This window comes from Aquarana catesbeiana, linkage group LG06, assembly GCF_042186555.1.
Source record: "Aquarana catesbeiana isolate 2022-GZ linkage group LG06, ASM4218655v1, whole genome shotgun sequence".
NCBI lineage: Eukaryota > Metazoa > Chordata > Amphibia > Anura > Ranidae > Aquarana > Aquarana catesbeiana.
In genome coordinates this window covers 64,743,469-64,759,332 of record NC_133329.1, presented here as the reverse complement: position 1 = coordinate 64,759,332, position 15,864 = coordinate 64,743,469, and the positions used below count along the sequence as shown (strand labels likewise).

The window sequence follows — 15,864 nt, the reverse complement described above, 5'->3', positions numbered from 1 at the left end:
TACACAGGCGAAGGTGCATTTTTCTGCCCCCAACCGTATGCCTGCCAAACACGTAATGTGATGGGGTGTAGCATGAAGGGTGCCGCACACCATTGAAAATTTGATTTGTGCTGAGCTGCCACTAAATGGCAGTGTGTAATGAGGCGGTGGAGTCCTTATTTATTTATTTATTTATTATTTTTTTTTGTAATTTTTTTTTTTCACAATGCTGTTTGGTGAAATATCAGGGGGCTAAATATACCCCTGATGTCTCACTTTTGAGACAGAGAAAAGGACTGAGGACACAGATGCTACTATCCCTTTCTTTCCAGCCTCAGCTGCACTGGGCAGTGAATTAATAGAAAGCTCTGTACAGAGGCTCCTGTTCGTTCACAAATTGAATAGTTAACAGTTTATTAAGCTTCATTAATGAATGAACGCAGTGAGTGATGAGTACGGATCACTGTGTTGATTCGCAAAAATAAGGGGCTGGTAAATATGACATATTTACCATCCCCCTTCCCGCTTTTCTATTTTAAAAGCAGCAGCTGGTCAGTGAGAAGAATGCTCCTTACATTGGTGGTCAGTGGGAGGAATGATCCTTACATTGGTCAGTGGGAAGAATTCCCCCTTACACATGGCTAAAATAATCATTGGTGTTAGTGTTTACTTATCTAAGAGACAAAAACTACCCATTGCTCAAGAAACCACTAGCAACCTCTGGAGGAACCTTATGGTTACATGGAACCTTGGTTCCCCTGAGATACTGTAAGCTTGACTACCCATGCTTGTCTCAACCTCTCCCATTCAAACATATATAAAAACCAAGAGGAAACACTTAGGACAATACCAAGCTGCAAGCTAGTTCTACAGTAATGTGCTTACCCCCAGACTTACAAAATTTAGTATAAAAATAAGTAGGAACAAAACAAACAATTAAAAAAAAAAAAAAAAACAGTTGGAAATCTCACCAAAAATATTATTGCGTTGAAAGGTCTTTTCCTTGATATTTTCAGCAGAATCCACAATCTTACAAACTATGGTGACTTTTTCGTGTTTAACGATGGAAGGTGTGAAGTTCAGAGAGGAAGTGAAATCTAGTAGATCTTTATCAGATTTTTCAGTTCTCTCTCTGTGAGCCACATATCCAGAATTCAGAAGACCACTTTTTGTTTCTTCCCCTGATGGGGTTTCTAATATATCATAAGGAGTTCCATCTGCTTCTGTCACCCTCCATATGGCCTTGGTGTTCTCTGTAAAGTATGAGGCACCACAGTACAAAGTGACTTTTTCCCCATTGTACCATGTCTGGGGACCGTATATGTTGTTAATACTGAAGGTCGGCATCTCTGCTGCAGTAATGGAAAACAGAAAATGTTAATTGTAATTCTAAATGAGAATACCACATTAATGTAATTACCGTATTTATCGGCATATAACACGCACTTTTTTCCCCTGAACATAGGGGGAAAATCAAGGGTGCGTGTTATATGCCGATAGACTACCTCGGAAGGGGAAGGAGGGGGATGAGTGCTGCCGGAAATCACCGAGCCGTCGTCCCCTCTCCAATCGGCTCTCCGACACACAGTTCCGCCTTCGCCACCGGCATTGGACCAGTGTCCTGTCTATTACAGGAGCTGGTCCAATGCCGTTGGCGGAGGCGGGACTGTGTATGTGACTGTCGACTGAGAGCGGGGAAACAGATGATGGCTTGGTGATTTCATCTGAGATATGGTGAGCTGCATTAAGGGGGCAGATGGGCGCACAACAGGTTGCAGATGGGCACACAAAGTTTTTTTACCAGGAACTTCCCTCCTAAATTGGGGTGCGTGTTATATACACCAATAAATACGGTATATACGTTCACAAGTATATGTACAGTCCAACTTTTTATTGTGTTAGTTTTAACATAATATAAGAGAATATAAGAGAAGTACATTGTTGGGGTTTACATACACATGAAGAAAGTGTTTGAGTGCGTGAGTATATATATATATATATATATATATATATATATATATATATACACACACACACACACACAATATATAAATATTGTAGGTAAAAAAAGCTTACACATATGTTAATTCCACTGTGTAATTAGTTGCTTGCTAGTAGTTCAGTTTTAAGAGACCATTTGCACAAAATATAGTAGTTATATGCTGTACACATAGAAAATAACCACTTACCGACCACCCTATAACAGTTTTACTGCTACAGGGTGGCAGCCCTGCGCAGGATCGATCACCTATACATGGTTCTGAACTTCAGGGTATCGGGCATGACTGTGCACCACCAAAGACTCCCTCCCTCTGTGATTACACAAAGCAGGAGCCAATCGGCGGGTACCGCAAACTCGATGTCCACTGGCACCCACTGATCATCCAGCAGAGAGGCAGAATTGTGGTCTACATATGTAAACAAGGCAGATTCTGACAGGAGGGAAGGTATTGATCATGTGTCTCTGCAAAGCAGGGACTACGATCCATCTCCTAGTAAAAGCACCTCACACAGTATAATAAAGCACTGGTCACGCACACATTTAACCCTTTGATCGCCCCTGATGTTAACCTCTTCCCAGCAAAGGTCATTAGTACAGTGACAGTGTATATTTTTTGCACTGAACACTGTATTAGTGTCACTGGTCCCCAAAACATGTGAGTTGGTGTCAGAATGTGCGCTGCAATGTTGCTGATCGCTGCCATTACTATTAAATAAATAAATATAGCCTATAGTTTGTAGACGCTATAACTTTTGCACAAACCAATCAATATACGCTAGGATTTTTTTTTTTTTTTTTTACAACCAGGAGTGCTTTATTGTAGAATCCATATTTACAATAATATGCAATCACATTTTGTTACATACAAGAAAAATAGTATATTAAATACATGTTTGTCAGGAATTCACACAAAGTATATACCATGAACCAATATCAAGAGAAGAGGGTATCCGAAACCACAGACGTTGTCAAATACAGTATATTCATTATTCCCTGTTCAGGGGTGACATATTTGAATATTATAGTATTAAGGGGAGGAGAGAACAGGAAAGGGGACAGGAAAGGGGAGAAGTCAGTGGGGGACACAGCCGGGGGGGGGGGGAGGGGATTATAAGGAGAGGAGAGGGAAGACAGCGGGAGCCATAAACACTGGAAGGAAGCAAAGGTCATTCAGTCCATCCTCCACTCCACTGACCATGTCTCCTTGTCTACACAGATGTCCATGTTGACCAAACTTTGTCGAATTTCCATGGGCATCCCCTGTTAATGTACGTCAGTTTATATAGTGGCAGAGCAGCATTTACTTTATTTTCCCATGTAGCTACATCTGGGGGGATAGAGGAAGTCCATTTACACAGTATCTCCTTCTTAGCATAATAGAGCAGATATGAAATTAACAATTTACTGTGATGTGATCTCTGATCGTCATCATGTATACCCAGTAAGGCTAATTCAGGTGTCACGGGAACATTCAAGTCCAAGCGGACGTTTAAGTGATCAAAGACTCCCTCCCAAAATTTTGACAGCCTAGGACAATCCCAAAACATGTGTAAATATGATCCTGGATGTATCAAACACCTGGGGCATTTTGGATCTCTATTTGGATAAATTCTAGACATACGAACCGGGGTAAAATAAACCCTATGAAGGAATTTTGTCTGTATAAGTTTATCTCCTGCAGCTATGACCAGCTTAGGTCCCTGTTCAAGACTATCCTCCCAATCCTCTCTTTCCAACAATGGGATATCGGCCTTCCACTGTTCCCATAATTTATCCATCTTTGTATTGTTAATTGGAAGCAGAATACCATACAATGCCGAAAGTGGCTTTGCTAGGTCTTCACAGGACAGTAGATTTTCCACGGGATCCAATTTCAGAGTAGGCTGCGTCCGAAACTGGGCCCTGGCCGCATGCCTCAGCTGAACATAGCGGAAGAACATCCACCCAGGCAGCTCATATCTCCTTGCTAGTTGCGAAAATGACATCAGTACACCAGTGGGCATGATATCCCCTAGTGCCTTAATGCCAAATCTTGCCCACACCTGGGGGTCTGGTATTGATCTAAAATGAGGTAGATTGGGATTCCCCCAGAGAGGCTGAACCGGTGACCACTGACCCGCTATGAGAAATCGACGTCTAGCTGCAACCCATACCTTTAACGTTGCCTTGGTTGATGCGGGGAGGTTTTTATATGCTCCCATTCCTCTATATGCTAAATTTTGCAGTTCCCGAAGAGAGCCTAGCCAGGCTGCCTCAACACAAACCGCCGCGTTGGATTTGTTCGCCGCAAACCACCAGTATACGGTGACCAACATGGCTGCCCAGTAATACACCCGGAAGTCCGGGAGGGCCAGTCCCCCCAGTTGTGTCGGCGCTCGGAGTGTGGTTTTTGCCAGTCTGGGTATGGAGCCGTTCCATATAAAAGCGGTGATGCATTTATCAATTTCTTGAAAAAAGCTCTGTGGTATCCAAATCGGACTGTTCCGGAAAAAATAATTAAACTTAGGTAGAATAATCATTTTGAGGATACTTATGCGACCTAATAAATTCAATGGGAGTCCAGACCAAGACTGACATTTCTCCCTTAGGAGTTTAAGCAACGGGTGCAGGTTCAGTGCAAAATACTGGGCAGGATCCCTAGCCACCTTAACCCCAAGATACTTGAACTCTCTAACCCATTGTAGTGGTGTGTGATTGTGGGGACCTTGGGACTGAACATCTAATGGAAAAAGGACTGATTTGTTCCAATTAATTCGGATGCCTGATAACGCTCCAAATCTATCAAATAACACCAGAGCGGCAGATAACGAGGGTCCAGGATCATTTAGATAGAGTAGCGCGTCATCCGCATATAGGGATATTTTCTCTTCTAAGTTACCAATCCGAATTCCCTTAATTTCTTGTGATTCACGAATTAAAATCGCTAATGGTTCCAGGGCCAGGGCAAATAAACTAGGGGATAGAGGGCATCCCTGACGGGTACCCCTGTGTAAAGAGAAAGCGTCCGACACTCGGTCATTAGTGCGTACTCTAGCTTTGGGAGATCTGTAGAGTAATTGCAACCAGCGTATAAATCTGGGTCCGAACCCAAAGTGTTGCAACACTCCCCAGAGGTACAACCACTCTACAGAATCAAACGCCTTTTCGGCGTCTAAAGAGGCAACCACCCGAGATCCCACAGTACCATGATCGAACGAAAGGTTTAGAAAAAGGCGTCTAAGATTTATGTCGGTACTTTTGCCCGGCATAAACCCTGTTTGGTCGACATGGACCAGGGTGGAAATAACCGACGACAGTCGATTAGCTAGAATTTTTGCTAGAATTTTTGCGTCGACATTGAGTAAAGATATTGGTCTAAAGGATGCACATTCCTGCGGGTCCTTACCAGGTTTGGGTATTAAAACTATAATAGCTTCCGCCATAGACTCTGGGAGAGCACCTGTCTGATCCAGTCTAGAAAAGAGGGACTTTAATCTAGGGGCAAGCACTTCTACATGTTGTGCATAGAACTCTGTGGGAAGTCCGTCCGCACCCGGAGTTTTCCCGCACTGCAGATTACCAATCGCAGTTTGGACCTCCTCCAGGGAGAAATCCCCCTCTAATAAATTTTTATTTTCCTCTGAGAGAGACGGGAAAGGAATTGCATCTAAATATTCCTGTAATTCCACTAGCGTACACTGGGCTCTAGAAGTGTATACTTCCCTGAAAAACTTCAGGAATTCAGCATTTATTTCCTCAGGTGATGACAGTAATTGTCCATCGGTTCGCCTAATATTAGCTATGTGGGTGGAGGCCGTACGATTCCTTGCTAACCAAGCCAACAGACGCCCATTTTTATTTCCATGCTCAAATATTTTTTGCTTGGTATATAACATGGATTTTTTGGTCTGTTCTACATTATGCAAAGATAATTCACGTAGGGAGCTCTGCCATAAATAGTAATTGTTGTCATTGGGGGATTGAATATAGTTTGACTCACATCTAGCGGCCTTTTCCTCCAGTACCTCCTGAGTCCTGGAGGCCTCTTTTTGCAAGGAGGATATACGGGCAATATAATCCCCCCTTATTTTAGATTTGAAAGTATCCCATAACACATTGGCATCAGCAAAATCGCCGTTTTCATTCCAAAAGTTGCAAATATTTTCTGTCATTGTCTCCTGGACTCTATCATCCTTGGCCCAGAATCCGGACAGGCGCCACAACCTAAACCCGGGATATTTAAGTAGTGAGATCCTGAGGTGGACAGGGGCATGATCCGATATGCCACGGGGTAGGTGCTCCACTGCCCCCACCCACCGCAAAGCCCCGGATGAAGCATATATGAGGTCTATACGTGAGAGTGCTCGGTAGGAGGCCAAGTGACATGTATATTCTCTTTTATTTGGGTGGAAGTGACGCCACACATCCGTAAGATCAAATGTGTCAGCCCATCCCCCCAATGTCGTCACATTACGGGTCACCACGTGCAGCCTGTCCAGATCCTGTGATGGGACCATGTTAAAATCACCAAAAATAAGGACTTCAGGCACATTAAATTTCATTACTAAGTGCATAATATCATTTAGCAATTGTGCATCAGCTGGAGGTGGGAGATATAGGCCTACCAGTACCAATCCTCTATCATAAAGTGAAGTATTAATAATCACATATCTGCCCTCCGGGTCAATCTTAACATCTAGAATCTGTAGAGGTAGGGACCTGCGGATCAAAATGCTCACACCCCTGGCATAATTTGAATAGGTGGAATGGTGGTGAGTTCCCACCCATGATCTCCGGAGTCCTAGGACACGTCTGCCTATCAAATGGGTCTCCTGAAGTATACAAATATGTGGATTGTACCTTTGTAAGTATTTAAACACCAGTGACCTCTTTGTGGCTGAGTTTAGACCCCGAACATTCCAGGAAACAATAGATATTTCAGCCATCATCTCCCATTCTCAGTTGTATAAGCAGGATCCGCACATCCCCCCCTCCCCCACCCCAGCCCCCCAGATACAGACATCTCATCCATAATATTATCCCCCTTGAGCCTAAAGAGGCATCACATGAATTGGTTACATGTACAGGTATGCGTATGTCAATAACATTCCAGTTACAATCAAGCCACTCCTTTATAAAACTTGCAATTACTGCAACTTCAAAAATCTGCAATGGCAGATAACTCCCCCCCCCTCCCCACATCCCCCTCCGGAACCGAGGATGTTTCACACCCTGAACCCCCAACATCTATTTGTAAAAGAGGGCGAGCACTTGTAACGTGAGGTGTTACCTAATAAGGCATCAGAGTTGCTGGTTATTATGCATAGCTTATCTCCTGGGAGCCCCCAGGGGTACTTATCTTAGTTGCAAAATGATCTCTATAAAAACAGGAACATAAAGAGAAAAATGAAAGAAAAAGTGAGAGTTGTGTACATTAACACTGCACGTCAGTTCTATCAAGGCAAATTATTCCTCGATACGCAGGGATATCTGTTGTCCACATTATCAGCGTATTTAAGATCTCCCGGATCATATCTACCAACGTAGGTAGCCAGTGGGTTGTCACGTGCACTATAACTGGAATCAGAGTGGTTCAGTTCCCTGGCTGCAGTGCCTCCGCTTGACCTAATCATTGGTGATTGAGGATAGTGTTCTCCGGATAGCCGATATACCCCTCACCAGGGGGTCAAACACCCAAGTCAATACCGCATCGGTGTAGAACCAAATAGATCTTCTGTAAAGTTATAGACTCGGGAGGTGTTATAGTTTGTGTGCATGTGTGCCCAGCTGGCTCAGAGTTTGAGCTTTGCAGAGCACGGGCAAAGAATGTGAACATGTAACGGCATCACAAGGTACATTAGACACTGTCCACTGCTCCATTCCATATAACATGTTTCAACTTCTAAACAGCATTGTGGGGCTGTAGCCAGTAACCGGTAATCATCAAGTACAGGGGTGGTCCCAGTATTACCCCCACACAACACATTGCACAGTAGTCTTCAGCATCACAGCTATTATATATCAAAGTCTGGGTCTCATTCCATATAAAAGACACAATAGTTAGCCTGCTTCAAGGACTGAAAGAGGTAAAAGTACCACAATTATATCATTAGTTGTTCGATCGTGCAGTAGTGTGTTTGAACTTACATTTAACGTTGTGGAGGTAGAGAGTCCAACCATGCGGCAGCATCACGAGGCGCGGTAAAGAATTTTACTGTTTCCCCATCTTGCACCCTCAGCTTAGCTGGGAAAAGGATGCTATACTTGATATTTCTCGCCCGTAATCCCGCTTTAATTTGGTCAAAGGACCGGCGTAACTTTTGGGTTTCCAAAGAAAAGTCAGGGAAAAACATCAAGGTGGCATTTTGGTATTTCAACTCACCGGCTCTGCGGGCTGCACGGAGTATTTCATCCCGGTCTCTGAAATTGAGAACCCGAAAGATCAGAGTGCGGGGGTTAGATCCCGGTGGTCCCGGTACTGGAGGGATCCTGTGGGCGCGCTCCACCGTAAAGTATGGCGAAAACTGGGCCGTCGGCAGTATTTCTCTTAGTATCCCCTCCAGAAAGGTCGTAGGGTTCTTTCCCTCCGTACCCTCCGGCATACCCACGAGGCGGAGGTTGTTCCTCCTATTCCTGTTCTCGGCGTCGTCGACCTTAAATTCCAGCGCCCTGACCTTCGTTTGTAAGGTGCGGATCGAGGCTGTGTGCTCCGTCACCGTATCCTCCGTCAGCCCCACGCGTTGCTCCGCTTCCGACACCCGAGCACGGAGCTTGTCAAAGTCCTGCCTAATGAGGCTGACATCAAGTTGGACGGCCTCAATTTTGTTGGTCAGAGCTGTTTGACATGATGCTATTGCAGCCATCACCTCTTGGAAGCCGAGTCTCTGCGCGTCAGAGTGCTCCTCCATGTCTGTTTGGGACGCCATGTTCCTTGCACGGCCAGGAGAGGCCTGCACGTGGGGAGTCTCCTGTGGGACTGTTTTTCCCACTTCTGCTGGAAAACGAAGCTTCTTTCCCTTATATCTTGTCCTGTATGGCATCCGGAGTTGTTCTATCCACTTTATAGTGGACAAAACCCACCAGGAGAAAGGATTTGTAACGGATCTCCAGCAGAGCTCTGAAACCTGCTTCCTTTCAGGTTGCCATCTTGGCCACGCCCCAACGCTAGGATTTTTTAACGAAAAATATGTAGCAGAATACATATTGGCCTAAATTGATGAAGAAATTAGATTTTTTTAAATGTTTTTTTTTTTATTGGTTTTATAGCAGAAAGTAAAAAAATTATTATTATTTTTTCAAAATTGTCGGTCTTTTTTTGTTTATAGTGCAAGAAAATAAATAATGTAGAGGTGATCAAAGACCACCAAAAGAAAGCTCTATTTGTGAGAAAAAAATGTATTTGGGTACAGTGTAGCACGACCGCGCAATTGGCAGTTAAAACAACGCAGTGCCATATCGCAAAAAAAAAAAAATGGCCTGGTCATTAAGGGGGGTAAATCTTCCAGAGGTCAAGTGGATAAAGTGATAATTAAGAAGGTAAACAAAGTACAAAGTATTACCCTTCCCGGGTTTTGGATGGTTCTGGCCAGCAATATATTCCCCCAATCTGTTTACTGTTCTGAACATTTCCTTGCTTTCAGGACTGCTTGTGCCTCCCGCAGATGCCACTTCTGACTTTTTCTTAACCACTCAAGCATTTTGAACCTAAAAGATATATCCTAATACGTTTCTAGAATGCATTGCTTATTTCCAGTTCCTCTCCACCTGCCGCTGCTCCTCCTACAGCTATTACCGGCTGTCAAAATGGCAACCAGGATTTGCTTTGTATTAAACAGCAGGAGTGGCTGTCAAAATGCAGCTTCTAATGTGTAAAACAACAATTGTAAAACATCTGGGAGTAAATACAATGTAGTGATGTATTGTTGTCAATTTTTTTCAATAAAATGTATAAACCTTTAGTTGACCCTAATCAGTCTACAGTAATTAAAGTGGATGTAAACCCAATGTCATCCTTTCTAAACTACTGCCATAGGGGTTATCTATAAGGATATACATGTCTCCTGCATGTATCTTTACCTGTCAAATGTCTCCCCTCTGTCTGTTATTAGACACCAAAAAACTGCATATTCTGTGGGCGGGTCTGTTGTCTGGAGCTCGGTGGGTGAAGTCGTGATGTCAGTAGACTCCCCGCCCACCTCTACACTCGCCTTGTCAATATGCATTTTCTCCTGTGTATTTCTAACACTGAACTTCTGCTATGATCTCTAACATCCAGTGAGAAGACAGGAAAGTAACCACATGACTTCAGCATTCCAAATCATGCTGAGGTGTGGAACAGCCAATCCTTGCAGAGCTGCTGAAGAAAGGAGTGGGGGTGGGAATTTAAAAATAATGCATGTCTTAGGCTAGTGCACGAGATATGTAAATCACCTGTCACTCACAGCAAGGGGGAGGATTTGAAGTTTTTCTCTGTTTGTCAAGATTTATCTCACCCGAACAATAAAAGAGGATTGCTCAGAGATGGATTATCTCTTTGTGGCAAGACTGGGCTCAAATGATAGAAAATCTTATAATCTACATTATGACATAAAAAAAAAAAATTGGGGTTTACATCCACTTTAACTGCTTCCTCACCTTCCTTCTTTGCTGTTATTTTCCTGCTGACTTTTTTCTCAATGTCTTATTTATTACTTTTTTCTAACTTTTTTTTTTTTTTTTTTTTACTTCATATTTTTACCATCATTGCTTTTTGCATTTTTTTTTGTTATTTTTTTTTTTCAGTGTCATATAAACAGAACATGCAAATAACTTTGTCAAGCTTTGTAGAAGAAACATAATTTTAGCATCATTTTAAATGGGACAGATTGTAGAATAAAATGTATACTATTATGTACAGCAAAACTACTTTTTTTAGCACTGATTACAATAGAAAAAACTTTTTTTTACTTATCTTATCTTCTTTTTTTTTTAATCAATTCTCACCATTTTGTTTTTCATGTGCTTTGTTATTTCTTTCAATGTCACAGAAAAAGAATTTAGTGTATAAGCTTTGTTTGCCTCCCAAAAATGTATGTATTATTTTTGTTATCTTTACCTCTTGGCCCTGGCCTCTCGGTGGGTGGGCCTTGGTGCCGAGCAGCCGCATATTTACATGCATTTGTGCAAATGCACACAGAGGCACAGAGTGCACGCCTAACCCAGTTACCAGCGGCTAACGGAAAGCTCCCGAACCCAAGCAGCCAATCACGGCAGTCACATGATCATAAAACCCACCCCGCCTCTCAGCATCCTAAACCTTAAAGCGGGGTTCCACCCAAATTTTGAACAATATCTGTATGTATTCTCTTCCTTGCCTAGATGCTGACATGCCGTTTAAAAAAATTTAAATCGCCGTAATTACTTTTTATTTTTCTATTCTTCTTTGCACTTCCTGGTTCTCCTCCCGTGGGAGTAGGCATGTTTCTAGCCTCTCCCAGACTCCTGGGAGCTAGTCTCAGGCTTCCCAGGATGCCACTGAGCATGTGCGGGAAAGAGCGGTGTATGCTGGGAGCACAGCATTCACCACATCCAGGAAATAAATGCTTGTGGGCTTCAAATGCCCACAAAGAAGATGGAAACCGCCTGCAGTGAATAATAAGTTATTCTTTCCGACGAAATCTGACACAGGCAGGCATATTACACACAATATGTGAGTATGTAATGCTGAGAAGAAAAGTTTGTGAATGAACTAAAAAAAAAAAAAACGATAGATAGGTGGACCCCCGCTTTAAGGGCTGGGCTCCAAGGGGTAAAGAAGTACTCAGCTTTGACCTATTTTTTTTTTTTAACCTCTTACCTGCGACTAGGGATGGGAGAATGGTTCGGCCCGAGCATAAGTTCGGGCCGAACTTTGGTTGTTCGGATGTTCGGCGAACACCGAACAATATGCGGTGTTCGGTGAAAATTCGAAAGCAGCCGGAACACCGTTAAAGTCTATGGGACACTAACATGATTGGAAATTCCGATCGTCTGTACCAATTCCAACGCACAAAATTCCTACGCATGCTCGGAAACAATTTGCCGCATGCAAATTTGAACTTCATTTTCTAGGCTCGTCGTAGTGTTGTAAGTCACCGCGTTCTTGACGGTCGAAAGTTCAGAGAACTTCTGTGGGACGGTGTGTATGCAAGGCAAGCTTGAGCGGAATTCCGTCGGAAAAACCATCCAAGATTTTTCCGATGGAAATTCCGCTCATGTGTACGGGCATAAGAGTACAAAGTATAAGAACATGACTTATTAATGTGCAGTGCCCCCCGTGCTGCTGTCTCCTGATTTCTTACACACCGTCCCACAAAAGTTCTCTGAACTTTCGACCGCCAAGAACGCGGTGACTTACAACACTACGACGAGCCTAGAAAATGAAGTTCAAATTTGCATGCGGCAAATTGTTTCTGAGCATGCGTAGGCATATTGTGCGTTGGAATTGGTACAGACGATCGGAATTTCCAATCGGAACTTTTTCCGATTGAAAAATAGAGAACCTGCTTTCAATCTTTTGCTGGCAGGAATTCCGACCAAAAGCTCACATCAGACTTTTGCTGGCGGAATTTCCGATCGTTTGTATGGGGCATAAGGCCTAAAGCTTTGTGAAAGGTGCAATAAAGTAAGGTTACCTTTGTCTTTATATTGTAAAATAGTGCTTTGGAGGGGTGTACCAAGACTGGGATGTTCCACTCTGCAGATAAATTCAATTCCCTTCTCTGACAGATCAGACCTCTTGTAGGATAAATCCGCTGTAGAAGAAAAGGTTCCGTTCTCTGTCCTGCATGATGAGATTTCTGGAATATTGTATTTTTCAGAACTGGTGATTTCCACTAATTCCTGATGGCCCCTCTTCTTCTCAAACCATTTCACAACCAGAGCGTCCGGGAAGTAGTCTGACACCCGGCACTGTAAGAGAACCTCATCACCTTGGAAGACGCTCTCTATGGGGGTGCCCTGAAGCTTTGGGTGCCAGGGAAGATCTATTAATGGGAATAAAGTGGAGACACTTTAGAATTCATGTGCAGAAAATTGTCTGTGAATCCCTATAAACCTATCAGATATTTTCTTTCATATTTCATGGCAGGATACATTGTGATACAATTTGAATTTATTCAAGTTTTTTACACAACTCATTGTCACTTACCAACGCATTACAACACATATCATCAAAGTATAGGGAAATATTTTCTCTGCACATCTAAAATTTTTTTTTTCGTTTTTAATTCTACCATCACCACGTCCATAGATACGTAGGCTGGGCTCACACCTAATACCGATGCGGCTCCCAGCAGGGGTCCGTTGCGTCCCCTTTCACCGTTTCAGATCCGATTTCAGCCCAAATTTTTGACTGAATTTGGACACTGAAACGGACCATAAGGCGCACGGGGCTCCTGTGCAAGTTCGCACCAGAGCCGCATCGGAGATATGTGAACCGACTCCATAGAGAGTCGGTCAAAATCTCCTGCTATTGCGAATTGGATCCAATTAGCAATAGTGTGAACCCAGCCTAAGGGTCTGGTTTTGTATATATGCTATCTGGCTTTTTTATGGATATGTTTTAATATTGGCCATTTATACTTAGTACTAGGGATGAGCCCGATGTTCGAGTCGAACAGCGAACATTATGGGGCGTTTGCGGCAAATTCGAGCGCCGCAGAATGCCCGATAATGCATGGTGAGATTGTGCAAATCGTTAAAGTCTATGGGACAGAACACGAAAAGCCAAAAGTGCTCATTTTAAAGTGGTTGTAAACCCTTTACAATCACTTTGTACTACAGACAAGCCTATAATTAGGCTTACCTGTAGCTACACTGGATATTACCTAAACCTGCACAGTTTAGGAGATATCCCTGTATTTGCATATGCCGACGTCATCGGCACATGCGCACTTATGCACTTATGCAAACTGGCCGTTGCTTCAGTTGTACTGTGCCATTACCGGCGGCTCCCATGCGCATGCGCGGGAGTGACGTCTTTGAGGCTCCGGTGCTGTGATTGGAAGTAACCCCCCGGGGAGATGTCGGCCGCCGGATCGGTGAACGAGGACCGCTGCGGGGGCTTCGATCTCAGGTAAGTAATTCATAATGAGCTAGTATGCTATGCATACTAGCTTATTATGCCTTTGTCTTGCAGGTTTTTTTTTAAAAGGGTTTACAACCACTTTAAAGGCTATATGCAAGTTATTGCCATAAAAAAGTGTATGGGGACCCGGGTCCTGCCCCAGGGGACATGTATCAATGCAAAAAAAGTATTAAAAACGGACATTTTTTCAGGAGCAGTGATTTTAATAATGCTTAAAGTAAAACAATAACAATAAATATTCCTTTAAATATCGTGCCTGGGGGTCTCCTTAGTCTGCCTGTAAAGTAGCTCATCTTTGTGATGTGTTTTGCTATGCCACAGCAAAATGAAATTTGTAACAGAAAAAATGTCATATAAAACTACTTGCGGCTGTAATGTATTCCCCCAGACCCCCCCAGATCCTGCCCCCCCATGTGAGGGGTATCGGGTACATTGTACCCCTACTCATTCACCAAAAATGTGTCAAAAAAGTAAAAATGACAAGAGACAGTTTTTGACAAGCCCTTTATTTTAAAAAAGTGTGTTGAAGGCATGTGGCCTGGTATGGTTCAGGAGGAGAGGGGGCCCTCTCTCGTCCCCCCCTTTTCCTGTGGCCTGCCAGAGTGCGTACTTGGATAAGGGTCTGGTATGGGTTTTGGGGGGACCCCCACGCCATTTTTTTTTGCATAGTAAAACACATCACAAAGATGCTCTACTTTACAGGCAGACTAAGGAGACCCCCAGGCACAATATTTAAAGGAATATTTAATTTTTATTGTTTCACTTTAAGCATTATTAAAATCACTGCTCCCGAAAAAATGGCTGGTTTTAAAACATTTTTTTCGCATTGATACATGTCCCCTGGAGCAGGACACTTTTTATAGCAATAACTTACATATCAGCCTTTAAAATTATCACTTTTGATTTTTACTGTTGTTTCTCCATAGACTTTAACGGTGTTTGCGTGTTTGCACAAATTTTTGGCCTGTTCGCACGTTCTGCTGAGAACCGAACCGGGGGGGGGTGTTCGGCTCATCCCTACTTAGTACATGTGAGCGCATGTATTTTTCAATAAAAGATACCCGGTGGTATTTTACCAGTGTTTTCCTTCTATTTACATTATTGGAATTATGTTTTTTGAAATTATGTTATAGCAAGTTTTTGTCTATTGTGTATATACATTTTTTATATACACATTTATTGAGTTATTTGCTGTGTGCGTGTGTATATATATTTATTATTTTATATTTGAATTGTTTGTTAAAGTGATATTAAAGTATAGTTTTTGTTTTTTTTTAATAAAAAACATGTTATACTTACCTGCTCTGTGTAATGGTTTTGCACAGAGCAGCCCGATCCTCCTCTTCTCGGGTCCCCCCGCCGGCGCTCAGGGCCCCTCCTTCCTGCCAAGTGCTCCTGAGCCGTGTCTCTGTGTGTCCATTCACACACAAAGCTGTGGCTTGGCCCTGCCCCCACTCTCTCCTCATTGGCTCGCTGGCTGTGATTGATCTGCTGCCTCAGCCAATGAGGAGTGAGAGTCCCCGGAGAGCTGAGGCTCTTGTACACATCGCTGAATCAAGATGGGGCTTATTTAATTATTGGTGGGGGGGCTGCTGGAAATAGAAGGTTTTTTACCTTCATGCATAGAATGCAAGAAGGTAAAAAACCTTGAGCCTTTAGAACCACTTTAATGACATTTATTATATTTCATACATACATTTATTAGGCACTTCCTTACTTTTAGAACTTTTCACTGTCAGTTGTCCTTGAATAGACATAGTGACAGGGGCTCTAAATAGTTTTCCTAACTTCCCATACT

At 43.0% G+C, this 15,864-nt stretch overlaps 1 protein-coding gene across 1 annotated transcript in view; it reads right to left on the bottom strand.

Moving 5' to 3' along the window:
- Nucleotides 1–645: 645 nt before the first annotated feature.
- LOC141147976 (uncharacterized) overlaps nt 646–15,864 on the bottom strand; it is a 488,999-nt gene continuing 473,780 nt past the window's right edge. The window contains exons 20-22 of the mRNA XM_073635132.1: nt 12,613–12,963; nt 951–1,331; nt 646–653 (exon numbers count right to left, since the gene is read on the bottom strand). Coding sequence (XP_073491233.1) covers nt 646–653; nt 951–1,331; nt 12,613–12,963 — 740 coding nt within the window. The remainder of the gene's footprint in view (nt 654–950; nt 1,332–12,612; nt 12,964–15,864) is intronic.